This window comes from Miscanthus floridulus, chromosome 10, assembly GCF_019320115.1.
Source record: "Miscanthus floridulus cultivar M001 chromosome 10, ASM1932011v1, whole genome shotgun sequence".
Taxonomy (NCBI): domain Eukaryota; kingdom Viridiplantae; phylum Streptophyta; class Magnoliopsida; order Poales; family Poaceae; genus Miscanthus; species Miscanthus floridulus.
In genome coordinates, this window is record NC_089589.1 from 47,580,518 (window position 1) to 47,606,528 (window position 26,011).

Here is a 26,011-nt window from a genome sequence, read left to right on the forward strand (position 1 = left end):
AGGAACAGAAACATGATTTTTAATCATTGCAAAAATTGATGAATCAGCAGATACTAATCACATCCATACACTTCTACAAAACATGATTTTTAATCACTGCAAAATTTTGACATGTTTAAAAAGTTGATCATGGGAACATCCAATCCATCAGTGAAGATAGCGAGTTTCTTTCAAACTACACACTACAGTGATCTTCATACTGCTAAGCTGAAAATGCTTGGTGCTAATATAGGTACCAATTTTAAAGGTGATCCATTATATAGATATTAGAAACAAAAAGTTCCAGCCTCCCAATCATACTTTTTAACACAGCTTAAACAAATAGCCGAGATTGTACAAATAGCACTCACTTGTACCCATACAGATAAAAAAATTACAAATAAAAAGACCACACTCGCAATTGTATGGACTACATTTACAATTTAACAAGAGGATACATGGGCAAAAGGGGACTATTGAATAACAAAATCATTTGATTGGAAATTTTCTAGCAATTCTTCAGTGATAAGGTCTTAAGACAAATAAAGATGGTAGATGATGAACCTTTCCCATTGTCTTCCTCATACATGGTGAGTAGATTCACTACGCTAAAAAGTAGAGGCAAACCTAGAATTGGGGGATTCACTTAAATCCCACAAAAAATCAGAGAAAAAATGAAAGGGTACTACCACTACGGCACTACACAAGTTCACGCAACAAGCAACCGAAAACCCTAACAGTAACTCAAAATTTTCAACAGATTTTTAGGAGTTTGTTTACCTCTTGGTTGCTGGCTGCTTGCTCCAACCTTCCGACCAGGAGCCATGGTGTTCCCACCTTTTGAAGTGGCGCATGGAGTGGGGGGGAGGGGGGTCACGGCTACTGGAGGGGGAGCGAGGGGGGTCGCACCTTCTGACGGACGGTGCCTGCTACTTGAGTCTGTGTGAGGAGTGGGGGCGGCACCTGCTGGAGAGTGATGCCCGCTCGGGTCGGGCGGAGTGAGGGGGCAGCGCCCTGTTGCGTCGGGGTTAGGCGGGCGGGCGGAGTGAGGGGCGGCGATTTAGATTTGGGAGAAATAGGAAGCATGTGGCATCGGCGGGATAGAAATAGACGGCGACAGGAGAAAATTTTAGGACAGTTTTCACCGGGAGAAAGAGGGAGCGCATGGCGTCGGCGGGAGAAGAATGGAGGCCGGCAGATGAATTTTATGCGCTCGGCGTCGGCGGGAGAAGAAGCTAGTGGCGGCGAATGAATTTTTTGCTCCCGACGTCGGCGGGAGAAGATGCAAGCGTAGTAGCGGCGGATGGTTTTTTGCTTTGGGATCCAGAGAGCTAGGGTTTAGTGAGACTGTTGGGCCTAATGGGCTGTTTTGTAGAACATAAAAAAATTAAAGGTTTATTGAGACTGCCAGGCCTAATGGGCTCTTTTTAGAACAGAAAAAAAAATTAAGGATGGAAAAGAAAAAATATTGAAATCTCATAGCCACGAGTAAGTCGCCCTATTTTTCGCGCGAAAAATACACGCGTATGGCTGATGGGATTTGAACCTACAACTTGCAACCTCACGTGTAGCACCCCTAATCACTCCACCTCAAAGTCATTTGAGACTAAATAGAGGATATTTTTCTTTAGTAGTCTAGATATTGTTGATCTCATCGAGATATAGAACATTTGGTTTTAGTCGTTTCTCCATCCAATGTTGTTTGGACAATTCAAGAAAATTGTAATTCAAAATATTATATGTGAAGTTGAGCTTATCATGTTAAAATTCAAATCATAAGTTGCGACGATTGTCTATTAGCATGTCATGACAAATTGCAACTCGTCGTAATATCGAAATCCTTCAGTTTACGATGATTGCTTCTAGATCTTAGTGACGGACATATAATTTTAGTCGTAAAGTCATACTCCCACCAAATAACGTCATAAAACAAAATGACTTAGCGACAAATTTAGTTGTCGTCACAAGAAAATCGTCGTAGAAGGTCATACTTCTTGTAGTGTCAAGTCCTAACGCAAAAATCTTTGTCTCCTAATGCGTTGGATGGCGTGAGGATTTCGTTTCCCACGTTAGAAACAGTGTCTTCTATTTTTGGCAGAATAGCCATTTTGGTCCCTGAACTATTACCCGGGGCTCATTTTCATCCCTGAACTTTGAAAACGGCCGTTTTAGTCCTCGAATTACTTTTAGGCTCAATTCCATCCTAGAACTATAAAGATGACCGTTTCAGTCCTCAAACTTTGTATTTTGAGCTCCATTTTATCCATAAACTATCAAAGTGTATTTTGGTCTTTAAACTTTTATTTTCAACTCAAGAAAACTTTATATTTAGGCACAATTTCATTCATGAATTATTAAAATGCATTTTGGATCAACTTCGTCCTTTGTCCAGCACCACCTGTGACTTGAGATGGACATTCATCATTAGGTACTATTGTCCCTAGCGTCGTCCCAACTATCAAATCCGACAACACACTTTCAACATTTATATTCATATTCTAAGATGAATATAAATATAGATCTAAATATTTTTAAATATGAATTATTTTTTGCCTATGGATAAAAATATTATTTTATACACAAATGGTTATTAATTGGGCCTAACACCAGAAGTAGCTAAGGAAAAATGTAGATTTGCTATTGTTTCAATATATTCATGTTTCTTAAGCAATAAATAGCGTTCGAAGCAATCATCATTGCTCCCACAAAAATCATCTAGTCAGATATATATAAACAATACCATTATAAGATAACATTAAAAATAACAACTTAGAATTATTAATGGTCAATAAAGAGTTTTTGGATGAATATTATTTTTTCTATCTCTAATCACTGGTGGTGTTGGAGCTGACCAGGTGCAACAGTGCGGCATTCCACGTAGGATGATAGACAAAGTTGAGTTGAAAATAAAAATTTAAAGACCGAAATACACTTTTGATAGTTTATGGATGAAATTGAGCCCAAAGTGCAAAGTTTAAGGACTAAAACGATCAACTTCATAGTTATAGGAGAAATTGAGCCTAAAAATAGAGTTTGATGACTAAAACGGCTGTTTTCAAAGTTCAGAGATAAAAATGAGCTTCAAGCAATAGTTTAGGGACTAAAACGACTATTCTGCCTCTATCTTTTCTCTTATCTTATCATTAAATTGCTTGTCATATCAGCTTTTTTTTATGACATGGCAGCTCATTTAATTTCATCGAAACTACCTTCGTGCTTGGACTGGGACTGCCCTAAACGAGTCACAGTCACAGCTTACGTCTCTAATTAATCACCACCACTCATGATGATTAATCAACGGTTATTAATGACCCTGCCAAATCCGGAACCAACCAACCGGCCCCTCCCCCCTCGTGCCGCCACCGCGAAAAGGCGCGAAGCAGCATCGCCCCCGGCCCTCTCCCCGTCCTCCCGTTCCCGGCATCGCCGCTTTCCGTCTTCCCGCGAACCGACGCCATCCTTCGCCCCAGTTCCACTTCTCGAATCGCATCCGATCCCGCCCGGCCGCCTCCTCTATACATTGGACCGGCTGCCCGGGCCGCTGATGGAGGCGGAGACTGGAGGGAAGCCAGCGACGGCGGAGGCGATGAAGAAGGCCAAGAAGGACGGGGTGGTCAAGGAGGTGATACGGCTCGAGCGCGAGTCCGTCATCCCCATCCTCAAGCCCAAGCTCGTCATGAAGCTCGCCTACCTCATCGGTATCTATCTATGATCGTCCTCGTCCTTCCATTGCCGCCGGCCTGCCTGCACTGCATGCTGCTTCTTGGTTTCGTTTGCATTGGTTCGATCCTGCTCCGGTTTCGCGGGCTGCGTGCATTTGCTGTGAATGGATTGGATAGATCACCGCTGCCGCCGCCGGCCACCTTCCGTGGCAAACGGGGTAAGAGATCCAATATCTCGGATTTCTTCCTTCGGGTGCAATGGATGCGGTGATCGTACTGTGATGGGATGCAGTGATTTTACTTTGATTGACAGCACTTCCTGAAACTCGCTGTCTCTGCTCCGTTGTGTGATCATTTGATTGGATTATGTTTCTTTTTTTTTTTTCTGGTGGCGTTAATTGGAACGAGTGAACTGTGTGATTTTGGGGACAGAGATTCGTTAGTTCTCTGAATTCCACTCAACTACCGAGTAAAGAAAACGCCACTGGCTTATTCTGTCCAGTCTTGTTTGTCACACACTTGTGATAAACTCTTGAGGATGGAAATATGCTGCTAGGAAAATCTTATCCTTCATCTTCGTTTCGAAGTTATTATAGTTAATGTGGTTGCCATGAATTGTCTTTAATTTAACTAAAAAATGGTCACTACAATGTATTTTGCTCAATAGATCTTGGTATGTAGATTTTTTTATGTGTTATAGTAACTGCCTGTCACCTAAAAGCTGCCAGTTTACGCATACTGTGAATACACTTTCTGTTGTTTTTGCTACCTGAATGTAGTTTTAAGTTGTCTGCTAATCCTAAATATTTAATTTGTAGTGAATAATGTGACTTTTATTGGATAATAAATAGACTTATTGCTTTACTTCTCCATGTTAATCCTGATATACTGTCTATAAATTTAAAATTGAAACTATGTGATTTATTTTACGTCGCCATAATGCCATAATCCTGAATATCTATTTTATGCCCCTGATTTATTCTTCAGAGCGTGAGAATGACCGTGCTGAGTTCATGAAGATATGTAAGAGGGTGGAGTACACAATCCGTGCTTGGTACCTTCTGCAGTTTGATGATCTAATGGTTTGTACTTATCCTTCTATTCGTTGTTTACAGTCCAAGTTAGTCGAGTTTCTTAATTTTTCTCCTGTGATGCAGCAACTGTTTTCTTTATTCGATCCTGTTAATGGTGAGAAGAGTTTGGAGCAGCAGGGCATGACATCCAATGAGCTTGACACTTTAGAACTCAATTTCTTAACCTACCTTTTTCAGGTTGGCCCACTTTCTGTTCCTTTCCACCCTATTGAGTATGGTATCTGAGATTTTATATACAATAATAAGTTGTACTACCTCTGTCCCGAAATGCTACTCATGGTCCTAAGTAGATTATGGAAAAGAGCAACTTCAAGTTGTTATCTGACGAAGAGTATGAGGTAGCGCAGTCTGGTCAGTATCTTCTAAACCTCCCGATCAAGGTTGATGAATCCAAGGTATATGAAGTCACTTAAGATTTTCAATATGTATGCTAACACAACAATCTACTTCACTTTCAACTAGCTATATTTGAACAAATTATAGGTAGACAGCAAGCTATTGACAAGGTACTTTAAGGAGCACCCACATGACAATCTACCAGCATTTGCTAATAAGGTATGTGCATTCTCTGTAGCTCATTCTGCTAGTCATATTTCCTGCTTGAACCGTACAATTACTTGAACTGGGGAAATTTGTTTGCTTGTTCTAATTTTCTCTTCACAAGTATTCTTTCCTTGGTACCAGGGGCGGATCCAAAGGGGGGGCAGCCGGGGCTACAGCCCCCCCTAGTGAGCCTGATTTCTTCATTAGATCACGGTTACTTAGCCTCAAATCACCATTAATCTCTAGCTCTAGCCCTAAATCTTCATTATTTAGCCTCCCCTTAGTTCCCATCCTGCATCCGCCACTGCTTGGTACCATTGCTCGCAAGGTCATCCAAGCTGGCATGCCCCTGATTCCTTTTTCATAGTTCAGTATATATAGTGTTATAGTAGTTAATTCACATCAAACATATCTTTACAGTATATTATCTTCCGTCGGGGCATTGGAATTGATCGTACAACTGACTATTTCTTCATGGAAAAAGTGGATGTCATCATATCTCGAGCATGGAGGTCATTGCTTCGAGTCACAAGGTATAACATGCTGATATCAGTCTTCTTTCCTTTTTTTGATTAAAGTGAATGGTTATTCCTTTGATAATGCATCGGCATCGCCCAATTCAATATTTTAATATCAGGATCGATAGATTGTTTGCGAAGAAACAAGTACTGTCAAGAAAGGACACAAAGAAGACTGACGAAATAAATGATGATGTAGAAGAGCCAGATCTCGACGTTGAGCGTGTTCGTCTAGAGAAAATGGAACTGAGGTTGTAGAATCGGGCTTTCCTTCACATGAATTTTGGTAAATTAGGGTTGAACTTCTTTGGTAATGTGTGCTATATTCCATTTTTATGACAGCATAAAGAATCTATTAAGAAAAATAACAATTCAAGAGCCTACATTTGAAAGGATGATCGTGGTGTATAGGTACATAACTCTATATGGGTTATCATTTCCTTTATCCTTCTTCAATTCTCTTATCTTTGGAGTTGACATGTCGATATAGTTGCTTATTCTGATCCTAACATTATAGGAAGGCTAGCTCAGAAAGTAAGCCAGATCGAGGGATATTTGTAAAGCACTTCAAGCACATTCCGATGGCCGATATGGAGTTAGTCCTGGTAATATATATAGGTTGCTGGAAACATAATCCATACCGACACTTAATTTTAAGCACCATTTGGCATGTTTTATTTGCTCTCCTAAAGTATCTGTCATCACTATGTATTTGTGTTGTAGCCAGAGAAGAAAAACCCTAGTTTAACACCGATGGATTGGGTTACATTTCTAATTTCTGCTGTGATTGGTTTGGTATGTCACTGATGCTTTCATCATTAAACATGCTGCTTCTTTATCTTCAACCATCTGAATAGTGTTTCCTTTCAGGTCACTCTAATAGGTAGTCTAGAAATGCCAAAGGCTGACATATGGGTTGTCACAGCTATCTTATCTGGTCTGATTGGATACTGTGCGAAGATATACTTCACGTAAGTGATTTCATTTATAATACCCAACAAGAAAATTTTCTTTTGCTCATATGTTACTCTATAAGTATAACTAATATATGTCTGAATATTACCTCTACCGATTTGGTAAAATTCCAGGTACTACACTTTTTTTTAAACGAAATTCCTGGTACTACACTAATGCATGATGGATTTATCTCTTTCCAAACAGATTCCAAGCAAATATGGTTGCATACCAAAACTTGATTACAAAGTCAATGTATGATAAGCAACTTGATAGTGGGAGAGGAACACTTCTTCACTTGTGTGATGATGTGATCCAGCAAGAAGTATGCAAGCCTCACTATATCCCTGACAGATTTAACAGGCTTTGTGCGTGCCACTGATGTATCCTTGAACACTTTTGCAGGTTAAGGAGGTTATCATTTCTTACTATATTTTGATGGAGCAAGGAAAGGCCACTGTACAGGTAAACATATCTCCTAGTTCTCTGTATTGCTTATTGAAGTCCTGCTCGCTACTTGCTGTGTTTGTTCTTTTTCACATGTTATAGATTTCCAAGCTCTTAAGCATATAATTATACTGTTTGTTCATGTTCCAGTTGCTGTTCAGGCAAATTTCATCATCCTCGTAGACTTAATACAAAACTCTTAGAGCGCATATGAAAGTTCATGATATTCCCGTATTTATCATCTGTCCAGGACCTTGATTTACGTTGCGAACAGCTCATCAAGGAAGAGTTTGGTATGGAGTGCAATTTTGATGTTGTGGATGCTGTAAAGAAGCTAGAGAAACTCGGTATTGTTTCTCGGGTAAGTTCTATTACAATTCCTGTAAAGGTGACTAACGCAAATCTTCAATAACAGAAGTATCTGTCCAGACCAGCGTCTGTTTGTCTAATCCTTGAGCAGTAACTTTTTCTTGATTCAGTGTGATCTGCCAGTTCAAGATTTCTTAACCTTGCCCATTCCAAATTTGTTGGACCTTATAATAATTCTCTACTCAGGACTCAATCGGGAGGATCCTATGTGTCCCATTGAAGCGCGCAAATGAGATCATAGGGACAACTACCGAAGAAATGGTGATGCGAGCCCAGCAAGCCCCTGCTGGTTCATAAGCCTCACGATTATTACACCATTCTGTCAAGATTTTGCGATGCAAGACCTGGCATGCTGATCCTATCTTTTGAGCAATTTGCTGGTGTAGGAGGTGGTAACCTTAAATATAGCTTGTGTCATTCTTTCATTTCTTCATTCGTTTGTAAGAATGGTATCATCCTTCTTTTTAGTGTACGGGTAGTGGAATAAGTGGACTGTACAGCACAGGATTTACATGTACAAAACCGTTGCTTCCTGATTGCTTTCGCATAGTTTAGTTACTTCCTGATTGTTTTCGCTGTTTCACACCAGCCTTATGATACAGTATCATATATTGAAACATTTTAATCATGGCCCCGAAAAACAAAAGACAGCTTGCTCCTGATGATATTTGTCTATCTAAGCAGGAATCACTCTCATATAGAGCATTGCATTACCATTTTGCAAAATGGTTTATCTCTTAGTCCAGGATATATGGTGGAAAATCAATACTCTGCAATTTACTATCCCAGCAGAAAACTACACTGACAGTTTCTTTGCACATTGACCCAGTATATATAATCCTGCTGATACTAAAGACTGAGCTCAAATAATCCAGTTTCTACCAGAGCTCTGACAATGCAGCAATGAAAGAACTACATTTGAACTAAGCAACATTCACAGTTCTTAAAAAAACATTCACAATTTTCAGTTCTTGCATTGCTGCGTTTAAACTGAATTTAGCAACAGAAAATTTAGTCTCAAGACTATCATGCCAACATAAACACGATGTTCTCAGGAGTGTAGTAATGTAACACCACGGTAATAATAGATGCCTTATCACTAGTTAAGGTCATCCGGACGGACGGACGGACGGACCCGTACAAGTCGCCCGCTCGCTTTGTGCCTCGCCCGCGCCGCCCCCACTCGGGTCGCATGCTCGCTCTGAGGGCCTCTGCTCCATGACAGACCCCGCCCTTGGTCGTGGCGCACTTGCTCTCATTGCGCGTCCCTGTCCGCGCCGCGTGCCCCACCCGGACTCGCGCCTCCCGTCACGGCTGCACTCCATCCGCCTGCCCCTGCCGAGGTCCGTGCCGTCGCCGAGCTCCACACTGGTGACCTCTACGCCACTCCGCGGCATCGAGCTCCGCGTCAACGAGCATCCATTCGTCCGAGCAGCAAGTAGATGCTACGCAGAAAGCGCATGTTGCAATCAATGTTTTCCTAAACACTAAACGGTAAACAGTCGGTCACCTACCGTTTAGCCATTATTCAGGCAAAACGTCCCATTAAACGGGCTAAACAGCCAATTAAACGGGGTAAATGGGTGATTAAACGGAAACGGCGCACCACCGTCTAGCGTTTACATGGTGTTTAAACGGACTAAACGACCGTTTAGGCGAACAGTGGTTGCAATATTATGTTTCAAGTGCTTCTGATGTTTTCAGAGGTATGTTACAAGTGTTGTATATTAATGTTGCAAAGGTAGATCAGGATGTTGCACATGTTGTAATGATTATACATGTATGTTTCAAATGATGCATCTGCTCCAGACAAATGTTGTTTTGTCTAGATGTTGCAAAAGTAGATCTGGATGTTGCATATTGCAAGCATATGTTTTAAGTGTTTTCAGGTGTTTTATACGTATGTTTGCGAGTGTTTTATCTGGACGTTGTATATGTTTGCAATGGTTTTCAAATGTTTTTCAGACGTTTTCGCTGGATGTTGCATATTGCAAGCATATGTTTTAACTGTTTTCAGGTGTTTCATACGTATGTTTGCAAGTGTTTCATCTGGATGTTGCATATGTTTGCAATGACTTTCAAATGTTTTTCAGACATTTTTGCAAATGTTTCAGACGTTTGTTTTAAGCGTTTCATTTATCTTCTTTTATACATTGCAACTGTTACATCTAGATGTTTTAAAAATAGATAGAGTGTTACACATGAGATGCGCGTGAAAAACAGTTGGTGGCGTGGGCGACGTCTGGGGCTGCGTGGGCCCACTGCTGCTGCGCTCCCTCGCGAGCCCGACGCGCTATGCACTCGTTTGCTCCCTCTGCGCGGTAGCGTCCGAACGCTAGCGCCCCATACGGACGTCTGGACGCTAGCAAGTCCGCAAGGAAAAAGGTGTAGTACTCATCACAAGCAATGAGTTATTCAGAATATATGGCTACTCATCAGGCAGGAGTTTGCACCAATGGCTTGTTTAAACAAACTATCATTTAAATTTTAATAATAAGGAAAACAAGAAATATACTTCAAACTTTCTGACCATGGTGTTTGTTGTCCACATTTCAATATTTAAGTTTCAGTCCAAATGCTTCAATGATTGCCATCACTAACAGACTGCAATGCATAACATCTTTCTAGTAGTAGACGATACCTGGAGCTGCCAGGGACACATCAGGAGTGCCATCCATAGTTACAAGCTGATTCTCCGATATCATTTCAACAAACTTCACACATGCCGGTCACAGTTCACTTTATTCTACACAAGCACAAAACAAGCAGACGGGGGAAAGGGACAAAGCTATTATTTAGGATGTAAAGCTGTCATCCCCATTTCAAGCAGCTTATCACTGATTTCCATACTTGGGTCCATCTTTGCCTTTCTTTATGTCGTCCCATCCTCTAACCCATGGTTGACCTGGTGTTGATCGGGTCTCGGGAGAAGCATGCTTGGTTAGGTTATCTGTGACCTTTGATTTGATGGCAGCAAACACCTATTTGAACATGAACTGTCCATTAGAGCAGCAATTTTTCCTACAAGAAAGATGAATGCACACAACAACAGTTGCCGAATGTCATACCGGATTAGAATTCAGATCCTCTGGTGTCTGCTCCTGACTAGTCAGCCATTTCCACAAATCTGGGTTTTCCTGGGGAATCAAACAGTCCTAGAATTAGAATGCATACAAATTTCATAAAAAAAATGGAGAAAATAAATTTTTAATAACTACAGTTCACCACCACTCGCTCCGGCATTTCCAATGTCCTGTGTCTATAGTAGCATTTGAAAGCAAAAATCATCATACAGAATGGAATTTGTGTTCATCTGTGACTAATAGTAAGATTTAAGGCACCTAATTACTAACCTGATAAATTACAAGTAATCTGATGGAATGCTTTGTCTGGGTAAATAATAACATTGATATGGGTAGCTGGGATGATTCGGACCTGTCAGTGGCCCTGATCCAATGACAACTGAAGCAGAATTATTGAAAGAAGTTCTCAGACTGGCAAGCAACTAGGAAACAGCATGTAACATTCTAATCAGTATTAGAAATTGTGAAGCTCCATCATGTTATGCCTATAAACATGCATTTTTCATGAAGGCACAGAGCTCTGGCTTTGGTTTCTGTTGATTCAAAGTTCAATATGTGCACAGCAACAAGACAGTACATGAGCATGCAAAGTTGCAAACTATGCTAGTGCTACGCCCACCCTCCACCCTCAAAACATCCTTTTTTTCTCAGCGTAGCATAATGCAGACACGAAGCGTGTGGTTGGTTCTCGGGCAAGCACTAGCCTAGCCTCGTCCAGCAAGGAAGCTAAGGGCAAGATGCGTTCGGCTCGCCTCCTCTGGCAAGGATTGACTTGTGCAGTGAAGCTAGCGGCGAGGCATCCAAGCAGGCCCTGAATTCACAGAGATATGTTGCCCTAAACAAGACTAACTGGTAGGTAGCAACTGATATTTATTTTAATAGAGCAGGATAAACATGATCCAGTATGAATCATAAATTACTATCATACTCTGTAGGTTTTACACTCATGTAACCTTAATATAGGAGCTTTTATATTCATGTGACCTTGACTCAGGAGACTTCTGTTCTGTGTAGTTCCCAAAATCCAAATAATTTGACATCATCAAGCACAGCTCCAAATGCTAATAAGAAAATTCAACCTTTAAGGCTATTCGAATGGAAGAATAGTGATTAGAAATTTTATTTAAAAAATGAAATGCTAGAACATGATTTGGCCATCTAACAACAAAGCCACTTTCAGCTACATCGATCAAGTATGGCTCCTAATGTTGCTAACATACATGAGGAGTGAGGAGTGAGGGAACAGCATGGTTTAACATGAAACCATACACCAGATTACTCAGCAACTAACCAGCACAATCAATTAACCAACTGACGCACAAACACTCGAACAGGATGGCAGAGATGAACAATCAGACGACGAAATTAGACTAGAACCCTGGAACCAACAACTTGAGATGGGGAATACGGTAAAGGACTGAGCAACCAGTCCTCAGCATGTTCAACAAATAGAGAGCTGAACAGGTCTCCTTCCTTAAGCCTCTGTCCCCTTCCCGTTACCCAGCTCCTCCTGCTATAATTCTCCAACCGCTGAAGCAACTACCACAGATAACCTGGGAAGCGAGAGAGGAAGAGGGATTGGTCGGCCACGCCCACACCAAAGGCAGGAGAGCTTACGAGGTCGAGCACTTGCAGAAGGGCGCGGATGTTGGCCTCGTCCATGCCGTGCACGTGCTGCTCGACCCAGGTCCCCAGCACCAGGTCCAGCTCCAGGAACCCCCGCTGCTTGCTCCGGTACACCAACCTGTAAAAGCACCGTACGTGACTCGGGATTCAACGAAGGGGGCAGACGGAATATCAAGCGCGAACCATCACCGGCGACCGGGGTAAGATACAGGCACGCACCTGTTGAGGAGGCGGCGGCGGCTCTCGTCGGAGGAGAGGTCGATCGTTGTGGTGGCGGCGTTCTGCTGGGAGGTCGTCGGAGCCGGGGTGGTCGAGAAGGTGGGGGCGAGGCGCTGTGCGGCGGCGGTGACGGCGGGCGAGGGGAGCACGCGGCGGAGGTGGAGCGCGCGGCGGAGCAGCGCGGCCGCCATGGCTGCTTGGGTGGCGGGCGAGAGGCGCGGAGAGATAGTGAGATCGGCCGACCGCCGACGGCGAGAGAGACGGGGAGACGGAGAACGTCTTGGACGTGGCTGCTGGGTGGCCCCGAACTTAACGGACCGGGCCGGGCCGAGGATAAGGTTGGGTTGGTGCGTGGGAGGTGGACGTGGAAACGCACCGTGGGTGCGCCTGGGCCGGACGAGTTGCTCGGAGGAAAAAAGTTCTATCGGACGTCACTCGTCTAGTGCCCGATTTACCTCTCTTATTAATCATAAAACTATATTACATTTATGATGTCACGTCAACCATGAGGAAGGTAAATTAGACTTTTGTAATAATTTGAAGAAATCTATCAAACTTTAACAAAAAGTTAAAGAAATAATTTTTCAAGAAATACTCCGATATTTTCTAAAATAAATATCCATTTATAAAAATACTAAAATCTGACTTAACCTTAGAAATTTCATAGAAAAATTATTTTAGCTTCGGAAAATATGAAAGCAACTTCATGTTGTTAATCTAGTCACCATAATATAGAGCATGATTTTAGAAAATGCATGAAACCTAGCATTCGAGCACATCCAAACTGTCTTCCTACTCAATCATGTGTGTTGCAGATCTACAACGATAATGGTGAACAATGCAAGGAAACAATTGCTTCCATCTAGATGTTGCTAGCTAAGTTGCAGACAACGTTTCGGGAATCTAAGAAAGCCGCATGGTAGCTACCGATGTTGAGTGGTTCCTGAGATTATTGTATTTTTAAGTGCATATTTTCCTTTAAAATGTTTGAATAATTTTTTTGAAGAATATTTGTATTGTGAAAGTCTGATTTAACTCACTCGAGATGACGTGATGCCATATAGGACGGCTGACGTAGCACCATGTTAGTTCAAAACTGCTTTCAAAACAGTTCAGGGAGGCAAATCTGATGGTTTCAAAAGTTAAAGAAGTCTAAAAATCCATTTTCCCGATTGATGGAGGTAAACCAAACTTGCGCAATAATTAAGGAAGGTCATATGAATTTTTCCTTTCTCAAAAGTTGTCAGGTTGAGAACAGGGGCGAAGGATCCCATATGGCAAGAGCCATACCTCAATTCTGGCGTGGATATCCACTGCGAATTGCAGGTCATGCGTCCATGTTTGGCGTTCACCATGGCTGACTCTGAGAGAAGCTCCTTCGGCAGGAGAAAGGAGAGACTTGGGCTAACTGAACCGTTATTCTATTTGGGCCCAATGATGCGTGTTACCGTGGCCCAATTGTGCCCATAACCATCTTCACCACAACCACAGACGATAGCACCGGATCAAAATTAGAAAAGAAAGCAAAAGCACGATATCAACGAGGTTTATCATTGCCTATTACAATTTGCAATGTTTTACATGTTAATTTTGACACGAATATTTGGCATTTGTGTTTTACACGCTTTGGTAAATTGAATGACGATGCACTGGACATTGTTACCTTTCATATCTATATTACAAACTTCGCCATACCCTAGTTTTAATCCTTCCTCCGCCACTGGTTGAGAAGGGCTTACCCTGGGGAGAAAGACGGCGCCGCTTGAGCCCATGTGCAGCTAATTGTGTTGTTTCAAAGTGCGTTTACCCATGAGCCACATGAATCTCGAACTTTCTTTCTTTAACAAGTTTCCATCTCTGAAAATGATAAAAAATAAATAGAAACTAAACAAAGGATTAAAACTACTCTACTTTCATTGATCTCTGTTGGAATATATATGTGTGATGGGTATGTTGAAATGGTGTCTTGTCCTAACCAACCATTCACTAACACAACAAAAAAGGATACATATCCATTTGATGATATGATTAGATGTGTAATCCTAATTCTAATATCTAAAATCAATATATGAAAATGAAATCATCTCTTAAAAAGAAAGGTGTTATTGTTTCGCAACAGAAACAACACAATAGCGTTGTTTGGTATCCTTGCTGATATTATGTGGCCTCGCCCAATAAGTTCATGTGGGAGGTGAAGAAGTTCGTGCGGGGTGAATGTTTGGTTTCCAGGCAAGTGTATCGAAACCTATGTATTCCGGATTTCACTTGGTGAAAGGGGCAAGCAAATTTCGCTCTCTTGCAGGGCAAGGTTAGGCTCGCCTTGCCCGACGAGGCTAGGCCGGCTCTAGAACCAAGCACGCCCATCGAAACTCAAGCTATAGTGTGTAGGATCCATGGTGTAAAACAAAATACCAGAAGACTAGGACATGTTTGGTTCTATGGTTCAGCTCGCCTCACCTTGCCTGCGCGAGCAAGCCTTGTTTTGGCCCCATTCGGCTGGCAGAATTTTAGCTGAAACTGGCTGAAAAACACTGTTCCGCCTGAAAAAAGAAGCCGAACAAGCTGAATATGGAGTAAGCCGAACAGAACCCAAGATGAGCCAAAATGACTCTCGCGAGAAAGCAAGCAAAAGCTTGCTAGCGTGAAACCCATGGTGACCTTACTTGTGAACCAAACACCTCTTTCCTTCCAATTTTTAGCTCAGCCAGGCGATGCAAGCAGGGGCTAAAGATCGAAACGCCTTACCTTGCGTTTATCCCAATCAGTTCTCCATGAATGTCTCTAATTTGTCTTCCTCAAAACCGAGACATTGGGCCTGCTTGGTTGGGTTCTAAAACTTGCCCAACCAAAATCATGGCAAGCCAAAACTTAGGCTTGCTAAAGTTATAGGTCAAAAAATATATGAATGCATTTAGTGCCATAACATAGTATTGAGTACTTTTCTCTAGCTTTACCATGACTTCGGCCATATAAATTATTATGCAAATTTTTAGTAGTAAATTAATCAATAGCCAAAATTTGTAGGTATGACTTAATTTTTTTTTTTTTTTGAGAATCAGGTATGACTTAATTTTAGTTGGGCAAGTTTTAGAACCCAACCAAACATGCCCATTATTCTTATCTATCCTCTTTCTCCCTCTGAATATTTTGGCCCGAGTCTCCTAACCGTTTCTGACCCCAAAACTTATTTTTGTTTCTAGCTATTATATTAATTAATATAGCAATATTATAAGACATTTTCCTAAATGTCAAGCAGCTAAAATGATTGTTTCTAAGCTATTATATTAATTAATATAGCAATATTAGAAGACATTTTTCTAAATGTCAAGCACCTAAAAAGATTAATCGTTAGATTTCGGAGCCTGCTATGACGTGGTATATTAGCCAGTTTCTGTGCCAGTTCGGCCCCGCTAAATTTCTTTACTATTCCCTCTAGCTTTAAGACGAACCATGGATATCAGGCTATGAGCCAGTTCCAGGTTCCTGTTCCAGGCTATGAGCCAGTCCCAGTGCTACAAGGCTTACAGAAGCACAATTTTACAGGAATCAGAAAAGCAAGCCCACGAGCTGGAACAAATAAAAAGCGTAATCAGCATCTTACATCGAAGTCTTCTGCTCAGGCTTATCGAATAGCATTCTTGCAAAACTTTGCGTCATCACAAGTTCAAAGGGGCCACGGTGATGTCATCTCATATGTGCAGTTAAACATGTCTATATCTGCGAGTCTGCGACAACACCTTTAGCGTACACTAAGTATACAGTTCATTCAGTACAAAAAAGCAAAGTCATTCGACCCTTGTTTCTCTCTGCTACAAGGCACAATTTTGCTCCGAGCCGACCAGGCAATGTTCCAGAGCTTTGAAAGAATTTGATGTATAGTGACAGCCTGCAAGCGATGCATTGAAAGGTGGCTTCAGGAAACCAGACTCTACTGGCAGCAATTTGGTAAGGTGTACCAGATTTACCTTGAAAGTTACATGTCCTATTTCAAATGTATCTCATCCCAGCAATTCTTATACGCCTTGATATCATGTACTGGGCAAGAGAGTACATAGCTCCTAGCAATCCTAACACCCGAATAGTAAGTATGTCTGTCATTATAATCGAAGGCAAGTTGAGAGGTAGCGTCAGCAGTAGCTTGGCATCTGTCTGTCTGACATAATCCCACATGAAGCGGTTGAAGAGTATGTGATTCGGTAAAGTGAGCACAAGAAGAGCAAAATTCTTCACAGCAAACAGCCAGCCTGGGCCCCCAATGTCAAGAGCCCATCCTCCATTGCCAGGCCAAGTCTCCTCCCAAATCCTATACAATGCTGTCAATAATAAATAACCAGAAATAGAAACTGTTACTGGGAAATAGCGCTGCCTATCACCAAATCCTGCGAAGATATCTGAATCCTGGTTCAAGAGCAGAAGGATGGGCGCCAGGAAGAAAATAGCACGGTTCGAGCCACCAGTGAGTGTTATATTTAGAACCAGGCAGATGCCAAAACACAGCACAGTAGAAACATTGCCGATAGCAGGCATCCATGCTGCCTCTGCTGCCAACCGCTTGATCGTGAATGTTGGTGCAGCATGAGCTCTTCGTTGCTGGAGCAGCCTTGCTTTTGGTGGGAAGGCAGAACTCCGACTAGATGGACCATGCATACCTCTGTCTGCAGCCTTTTCACGCAATAGCAAAGCCAGCTCAAACTTGATTTCTAATGCAATAATCATGAAGATAGCAGCATAGAGACCCAAAAGTGACATTCTAGCCCCTTCTATAGCCAACATGTTGGTGAACTTCTCTGCTTCATCCTCATCTGCAAAACTTTTGGATCTTAAGTGTCCTTCAAGCAGATAGGTGACTGGGAACAAAGCTACCAAGAAAGAGAACACCCATGGCAAAACCCTTGTGCTCGATTCAGAAGGAAGATGCGTGAATACGACAAAGACTGCCACTGAGACAATTGTTGCAACAAGAAGAGGATACAGAACAACTGCCTGGAAGAAGTACTGAACAGATATGTAGATGCCTAGTGTAATCCCAACTGCCACTGCATACAAAGCCCTCAACTCAACAACATACTTCACTGGGATGATGGATGTAACTGCTGCTAGTGTAAGTACCACAGTTGCGATGAGCAGCCATGACGGCCATGTGGGCTTAGATGCTACAAACCCATATATTGAAATGTCATCATCAGATAAATGTGCTGCTGTGATAAAATCCGACCGGTATACCCATGATAGCTTAATAGGAGGCTGCATAACAACAAAGAGAAGGCCTGTAGCCACAACAAGGACCAGGAATCTCTTCGCTGACTGCAAGGAAATATTGAAACTATAATCAATTGGTGCAGCAACAAAGAATTTGTAAGATGTAGACAGGTATAGAGCAAAAAGTAGCATAAGAGAGGGTAAATGGAAGTACTAAAAACAGGAGGTATGGTTCAATCTTTAACTTGAAGATGCTTTTCGGTAAAGAGGAATCAAATTCAATTACAGAAACAAGAGGCAAAAAAAAAATTATTCCTTTTCATTGACAGGAATCAGAAATATGTGGGCCATACTCCCTGCAATCAGTTTTAAGTTGTGTTTCAGAGTTCACTCCACTAACCAAGGAGCACACAGCAGTGAACATGCGGTTCACTTCAAATCATGCTATTTTGTGCTGGAGCAAGCAATAATGCAGAGCTTGTGTTAACTATAGCATGCAATCATATTAAAAGGGGTATCAGTGGAAAGACTGAATTGAACGTCAGTGTTTCTTGATCATTTGGTTATCAGCTCAAATGACACTTGAATCCAACTGGAACGAATATAACTTAATAACACTCCAAAGAAACAGAAGCTGCTAGGACTATTTCTTATGGTTGGTTAAGGAAGTAAAACCACAATTGGGAATTACATAACTAAAATTCCAGAGATAAATGATAGTCCAAAAAAAGTTCAAATTTTGAATTATGGTGTCCCAAATCCATAATTATATGTTGTTGCATGCATCACAGCCATTTCAGGCAAAGCATATCTTTTAGCGTTATAAAACTCACATCCTGATCATTTGAAAACTCTTCAGTAATGGTAAAATATAATCCATCGAATGAAATGATTATCGCTTTCAAGTTAACAAAATAATGTCAGCAATTCAGACCATACATGGCCAAACTTTGAAACCATTAGGCTCTGTTTTCAGTTCAAAGTTAATGCATCCCATGAAGTTAACTAAATATTTTCTTCTTTAAATTTGCGAAGTTCATAAATTACCAGGGAAGCAAGATAGGTTTGATATTCCACATTGCAAGTGAGATCTTGATACATTTTAGTCTGACCCCCTTGCCTCTATCAATTTAGCCATGTGGTCCTAAAAATATGCATGCTCTCACAGTCTGACACTAAATATGACTGCAGGTCCAGTTGCATGCCCTCTAAACACATCTATAGATTCCTAGTGTAAAAAATGAGTAAATTATCCATTGTAAGAACACCTAACATCATGCTAAAAGTCTGGAAATGAACAGCCCTTCACAAAATATTGCTTGAGAATAAAACGATAACAGCATAGAAATATCACAACATCTAATATGTTGTAAGCAGTAGGATGATTAGCCTTTTTAACAAGAACGAAGGTAACAAACAACTACCTGAACATGTGGGAAATGGAGACCGACTATTGGAATGCATGCAACTCCTGTCAACAGAATATATGAACCCAGTAACAAACCATCTGAAGGAGGTCTTCCATTCCACCACTGTAAAGCTTCAAAAATTGTTTCCCGACAGAGCCAGGCAGAAAACGCTATGACAGATGCATGGAAATAAGCTTGCCAGACTTTCATCTTAGAAGCTCCTTTGGACTTGTCTCTGAAAGTCACAAGCAAGAAGAATTTATCAACAAAAATTTGCGGAACAAAAATTTTGTTGGTGTTTCTATCAAAACACTAGATTTTAAGAAAATACCTGTAAAGAAGTAAAGGGGGAGTAACAGCAAGTAGCAGAACAGCTGAGACCCATATAACTGATCTTGATGTCATAAACAGCATTGCTAATTTTGATGAATATAGGCAAGTTAAAATCCAAGCAGCTTTGGGCCCTAGTCTCTGATCCACATATAATCTTCTTACAAGAGCCAAGCCCAAAAAGGTTGTAATAAAAACCATATAATTAGGATAGATGATATCATCTTCAAATCCATAGTAATACATGGAGGCATAGTTGAACAATCGGTTCTCGATGTAGCATAGCAACAATGTATGACCAATAAGACCCAGTTCCAGAAGAAAGCGAAGTTTTGTTGGGAGAAGTGCCAAACCAGGAACAGCCATTGCCATGATGACAGCTGCAACAACATACTTTGTGAAGGACTTCAATGGCATACCAGCAAGCCAAATATTCAGATCCCAATAATTGTGCACCACAAACCAAAGGACCATCAAGCTTGAAAGTGCCACAAAGGTAAAGTATGATGACAAGCTTTTCTTAGTAAAGAACCTTGCAACATAATAGCCAGAAATCATCGGCAGTGGCAGAAACTGCAAAAGAATTAACAAAAAGGCATTATACACAACTATCTGTTGATGTGCAAACAAAAATAACTGGTAGAAAATGTTGCAAGATTCAGGACAGGGTTGCTAGTAAAGCGCGATTGGTTGCAACAAGACATGTGCATTATACCACTGCCACCTTTATACCTCCAATGAGACCATTCCATCCTATAACTCACCATGCAAAGGGACTTCTCTCTGTTCAACAAAAGTCTGCTATTCCACAACTCTACTTGATTAGATACTCATGTTGTTTTTGTACTTCTTTAATATGAAATTTAAGTATCTAAAGAGTTTGACAAGAAACAATAGAGTGCATTCTTTCTCTCCTCGTTAACAGAAACCCATCTTAAAGGGTATCATGGATCATGATAGCATTTTATTCATATGTGCCAGTTAGAACTCCTGCACAGGGGCAAATATCAACAAGCACAGATCTAACTAATTTAACAACATAGTTTTGCAGTATTTATGCAATAGATATTTAATATAATCTAAATAAGGTTTGAAAGAATTGGCAGCACTGTAGCATTCAAAAACCTTGACCCGTGCCAAGGAACTCACTAGCTTCGCACAGCCATGATTCAAGTACTAAGCAACAACATCATTGAGATATTGTGGTGAGGATGACACAAGTTGAGGGATTATAAGGGCGTAACAGTGCAAGTGTTCAGGTACTCAGCTACAGCATTTCAAACAAAAATGCAAGAGTTAGGTCAAAGCAAACAAGAACAACAACAATTGTTAAAACATGTAATATATAATTGATGAGCATCTACCAACAGCAATGGTCAAGTACCATCAAGTATGAGCATATATGGCCCCACAATACCACAATTTATTCTCATTCAAATATGAGTAACGGTATCTATAGTTTCTATACTGCAGTTAACCCACAAAGCTACACAATGATTGGAAAATCATCGCAAAACTACACTTCATAGAAAGTAGAAACAGTTTTCTAAAACTACATTTTCATCGAAATAGGTACAAAAACAAAAGTACACCTCTGGGAACCAATTACACAAAACTATGCTTTTAAAGGCTACTGAAATTTTGCGATGTGTAATGACAATAAATGTGTAGTTTTTTATATGAATTGACAATTGAAGTGTATTTTTGTGAAGTTAATCTTAGAAATTGTAGTTTTGCAATATTGGTTTCAATAGAGTGTAGTTATATGAAACTAGCTTTTAAAATTGTAGTTTTGTGATAAAAAAAATCGTGTAGTTTGTGAAATTTACTCAATTTATCCATGTCAAAATTTGGCATAAATCAAGCAAAAGCTTCAAAAAGCTGTGTTGCTTCAGTTTGGTGGTCAGAACTTTTGAAGATGATCCAAACCATAATGATCTCACTACATAGACAACTGCCAGATTCATCCACGTAAAAACTATTGTGAGCTAATGATATTAAAATTTAAAAGATATTGCTGCTCAAGAACCAATTGAACATAAGAACTTAGATCCTCAACAATACAAAGAGACAAGAAAAATAGCAAACACATCATTGGTGTAAAGTCTAATAGAACTGTTTAACCATACTGTATCTATAGTGTAACAAATGTGACATAAAATGGACAGACAGCAATGGCAATACTAACTTAATGATAAGGGCAATAGCCCCTTGACTAATTTATCTAAGCACTACTACTAATACCTGATGTAGAACTAGTCTAAAATATGTGGGGTAGAGACAACGAAGAGAAACTCAAATGTACCATACAAGACCAGAAGCAGTAGTTATTGTTAGTAAAAGTCCAAAGCCTTAATCAACTTCACAATACAAGACGAATTTCAAAGAACTACATTTTTTGGTTCAACGTAGCATGCAACATGCATTAGCTTTAACAAATCAAAATGTCACATAAGCAGATACCAATTGCATAAATGAGACTGCAACATACCATCATGGGGAATCCAATGACTACAGCTCCTGCTCCACTGACTAGCACTGCCAACCCTGTAAAAGCCACTGAGCTAGCAGCATCCCCAACCTTGCCCGCAGCATGTGCTGCAAGGCCCAAAGCGCCACCAAGCATCGTGACCGTTACAAGCAGGTAATTCAGCGGTGGTGGAGCATGAATGTATCTTCCAAACGCGTGGAACACAACTCGCACCTCAAGGCAAAGCACCACCGCGACCAGTGCAACGAACCCATTCACGATTCTTATCTGGTCCATTGTGCGTGCATCCCTGGTGATCCACCACAGTGCACCCCGAGTGGAAGCATAAAGCTGGAACAAGAACGGTATGAAGAACAGCAGCAGCAATTCACACACGCTGGCCCACGATGTGAAGAGTGTGGCATGATGGGACGCAGCATGGAACAACACCGGCACGAACAGCACATACAGAGAATGCACACAGCTCTCCAAGGGGCCAAGAATGCCATCACTGTCCAGCATTGGAGCATCCTGCTTCCGGCTATTGAAGCTAGACCGACGGGGTATGGAGAACAGCCAGTAGAACACCATGCAGAACGCGGCAAAGTAGTAGGATGCATTGGCCATGCCGACCGCAGATACGAGAGCCCACGTGAAGAGGGCAGGCACGGCGATGGGCACACAGGCAAAGAGCAACCGCTCAAGGGCAGCAACAATGGTCGGGTTCTCGAGCTGGATCCATCGGAACTGCAGCGACGCCCAGACGCCAATGAGGAAGGAGGTCTCGGCGCAGAGAAGCAGTGCAAGGACGGTGAGCGGCAGCGAGGCGGCGGCAGCAGACGATAGTGAGGCGGAGAAGAAGAAGGCGACATCGGCCGCGAGCAGCGCCGCCCAGACGGTGAAGAAGGCGCCCTGGCGCAGCTGGAGCGCGTCGAGGAGGTACGCCGCCGCGAGGCCGATGGCGAGGACGGCGAAGACGGGGAGCCCGCCAAGGTCGAGAAGGAAAGCCGCGGCGGGCACCAGCGCCGCCGCGAGGATCGTGTTGTGGGCGAACGCCGGGCCCGAGGCCGAGGCGGCCGCCGCGGCGCCGCGGGGCCCCGCGCCGCCGAAGGAGGAGCGGGGCCTGCTGGCGGAAGAGGAGGCCGGGAAGGGGACCAGGGGCTTCGGGGAGGACGTGGAGTTGCGGCGCTCATGGTGGTGGTGCGGCGCGGGGGACGCGGCCGGTGAGGGTGAGGGGGACGGGGAGCGGGTGGAGAAGGTCGGGGTGGAGAGCGACGGCGAGATGAGGAGGCCACCGTGGCGGGACGCGGATCCGGAGGAGGGATCCATGCCGGCGGCGGCGGGATCTAGGGTTTTGCGACGGGGGGGCTAGGGTTTGGGACGCATCGGCCGGCCGGAGAGGAGGAAGACGACGGCGAAGGGTGGACGAGGAGATCTGGAGTGGGAGAGTGGGGGCAGGCCGGCAGGGTCGCGGGGGGGGGGGGGGGGGGGGGGGGGGGGGGGATGGGAAGCGCACGACTCACGAGTACGACGGGATGAAGCTAGGTGGCTGACTGTGGGCCAGCGCGTCGTGCCGGCGGATGTGTCAGCGGAAGACGTACTGGATCAAGTTGGACTGGCGGGGCCACTTGTCAGTACCGGAGGCGGGCTTTTGACTTGGGATGCATTTGGTACTTCGATAATGCTACTGCTTGCGACGCCAGCGACTCCTCTTCACGTGATGTGCCTCACAATTTTATCTCACTACCTTGTTGGGAAAAAAAAATTATCTCACTACCGTACGCGTTGCTTGCCTCCTGGCCGAATCGCCTCGCTCCGCTTCACTGCACACACGCCGCCTGCCAACGAGCTCCTCTCTCCGGTGCTCGGTGCTTCCGTGACGCTCCGCTCTATCCCTCTATCGCCCACCCCGGCATCCTCCTCTTCCACCCAGGCGTCTTCACCCACCGGGAGTCCCCCCGATGTCGCAGATCCGATGATCCTCTCACTCCGGCGAGATCTATGGAGGTGGCGCGACGGTGTTGCAGGGGAGCAGGCAGCACTCCCCAACCCCGACGCGGCACCCTCCCCACCACCAGCGGTGCCCTCTCTCACCCAAGCGACTAAGCTTCCTCCACCCCAACGGCCTTGGGCGCTCCTCGCTCCCTATCCCCCACCGTCGCGTCGAGCCTAGCCCGGTACTGGTGGCGCCGGTGGCGGTGGTGCTCACGCACAGCCGCTCGCTGCTGTCTTCGACCCCGACGACCGGCCCAACCTTCCCCTCCCCTATGTTGCGTATGTATGTTTCAGGTGTTTCATATGTATGTGCAATTCTTTCATATGAATGTTGCAAAAATAGATCGGGGGATGTTGCAAGTGTTTCAGAGCGTTTGTTCAAAATGTTTCATCTGTTTCCAGACGTATGTTGCAAATCGTTTTGATCTGGATTTTGTGTATGTTTTCACACATATGTTGCAACAATATGTTCCAAAATATTTCATCTCCTTCAGTCTTCTGTTGTAGCAAGTGTTTTCATGTTGCAAGTGGTCTATTACTCTATTTGGATATTGCATATGTTTTCACACATATGTTACAAGTGTATGTTCCAGATGTTTCATCTGTTTTAAGACGTACGTTGCATTAAGTGTTTCATGCTGTTTAGGGAGTCAGCAAGCGCCAGGGAATGGGGTGCGGCGAGCCGATGGTCGGCGCATGTGGCGTGGGGTGCTGAGGGCCAACGGTCGGGGGCATGACAGGGCGGAGGTGCGTCTGCGGTGATGGGGCGAACGGATGGGGGTGCATGGATGGGGGTGAGTCAAGCATCTAGGCGGGGTGTGTCAGGCGTGCGGGCGAGCGTACAAATAACATGGTGAGGTGCGGGATTTTTTTATTCGCATATTAACGTTTCATCGGGAATTTACACTGTCCGACGCTAAGCGCCTGGATCGGACGTCCAGGCGCTAACAACTCCATTGGTACTTTGGTTGGATGGAAATTGGAAATATTTAGAATCAAGGATTTCTCAAGAAAAAAAACAAAGCAATAAACTTTTTAGGAAAGTTTTTCTCAACTTATTTTTTTTTATCTTCGACTTGCTATTCGAAACAAAGGAAATCTGCATTCCTTTCTAGGGGAAAGACTCATTTTGCTTCACAAGCCTGACGTTGCTCCACAAAACAAAGCATCACAAAGAAACCCAGAGGAAAATTTTCTGTAATGTTTTCTCAAGTTCTGAAGCCTGAAACTCTTCTAGGACACATGCGATATTCCTATTTTCCGACAATCCAAACACGCCAAAGTTTATATTCCTGTGTTTTGAAATTATATAGTTTTCTATTTTTCTCTCTATTCTATTCCTGTTTGTTTTTTCATTTCTTTGTTTTGCATTCATGCGTGTTACAAATAGGCCAGGTTAGCTGAATATAGATATCCATCACATGGAATATTCCTACTAGATGTTGAATACAGTGGTCACCAAAAAACTGGTAGAGGAGCTTATCTATGTTTTATAATCTTTGATATCAGTGAATAAATTAAGGATTATTAGTATGTTACATTAATTATTAATTAGTAAATATGATGACAAGATTAGTTTTGATAAGTGCTAATATATTGATCAATGCACGTTTTGTGTGCTAATTAGGATAGTAGTAGTGCTAATTAAAATATTTTATTTTTAATGAGTGATTTTCATCACAAAATTAGTGTTATTGCATGTTTATTACTCCCTCCGATCCATTTTATCTGGCGCAAGTTAAAATGATATGGTCTCCTAGAGTACACTTTGACCATTCATTTGCTTTATATTATATTATTTGTACTTATAAACTTATAATTATTATATAGTATAATTCATTATAAATCTAATCATATAAAGTTTGTATTATAATAGTTAAAAATTATTAACCTAATTATTGGTCAAAGTTTTTAAAGTTTAAATCTTGATATGCGTGTGTGCCAAATAAAATGGACCGATAGTAGTGTATAATTAGATGTTATTATTTTTTAAATAATATAATTAGACAACTATTCTTATCTCATCCACTCTCGTCCATCTATTGTCTATATGACTTGTGAAAACTATCTCACAGGTTTTGGATTGAGACCGCCTGGATATCAGTCATAAAATA

The 26,011-nt window shown here is 42.4% G+C and overlaps 3 protein-coding genes across 4 annotated transcripts; 1 reads left to right on the plus strand and 2 right to left on the minus strand.

Annotated features, from left to right (window-relative positions):
• Positions 1 to 3,335: 3,335 nt before the first annotated feature.
• Positions 3,336 to 8,200, plus strand: LOC136490169 (uncharacterized). The gene is made up of 15 exons (XM_066486651.1): positions 3,336 to 3,677; positions 4,629 to 4,723; positions 4,799 to 4,912; positions 5,026 to 5,130; positions 5,219 to 5,290; positions 5,699 to 5,811; positions 5,916 to 6,047; positions 6,139 to 6,207; positions 6,314 to 6,401; positions 6,520 to 6,591; positions 6,667 to 6,767; positions 6,958 to 7,075; positions 7,156 to 7,215; positions 7,448 to 7,558; positions 7,753 to 8,200. The coding sequence occupies exons 1-15, from the start codon at positions 3,524 to 3,526 to the stop codon at positions 7,861 to 7,863; spliced, it is 1,515 nt and encodes a 504-aa protein (XP_066342748.1). The 5' UTR covers positions 3,336 to 3,523; the 3' UTR covers positions 7,864 to 8,200.
• A 1,851-nt stretch (positions 8,201 to 10,051) lies between these two features.
• LOC136490170 (succinate dehydrogenase assembly factor 2, mitochondrial-like) lies at positions 10,052 to 12,799 on the minus strand. The gene is made up of 4 exons (XM_066486652.1): positions 12,495 to 12,799; positions 12,267 to 12,393; positions 10,635 to 10,703; positions 10,052 to 10,547 (listed from the first exon to the last, which is right to left on the minus strand). The coding sequence occupies exons 1-4, from the start codon at positions 12,683 to 12,685 to the stop codon at positions 10,401 to 10,403; spliced, it is 534 nt and encodes a 177-aa protein (XP_066342749.1). The 5' UTR covers positions 12,686 to 12,799; the 3' UTR covers positions 10,052 to 10,400.
• Positions 12,800 to 16,091: 3,292 nt separating this feature from the next.
• LOC136486568 (uncharacterized) lies at positions 16,092 to 23,367 on the minus strand. 2 transcript variants are annotated; one of them, XM_066483497.1, is made up of 5 exons: positions 21,924 to 23,367; positions 19,434 to 20,005; positions 19,118 to 19,337; positions 16,460 to 17,798; positions 16,092 to 16,380 (listed from the first exon to the last, which is right to left on the minus strand). In XM_066483497.1, exons 1-4 carry the CDS (start codon positions 23,229 to 23,231, stop codon positions 16,482 to 16,484), a joined length of 3,417 nt encoding a protein of 1,138 aa, XP_066339594.1. In that variant the 5' UTR covers positions 23,232 to 23,367; the 3' UTR covers positions 16,092 to 16,380; positions 16,460 to 16,481. The 2 variants fall into 2 exon arrangements, with proteins under 2 accessions (XP_066339594.1, XP_066339593.1); XM_066483496.1 differs by having other exon boundaries at positions 16,092 to 17,798.
• Between the last annotated feature and the right edge of the window lie 2,644 nt (positions 23,368 to 26,011).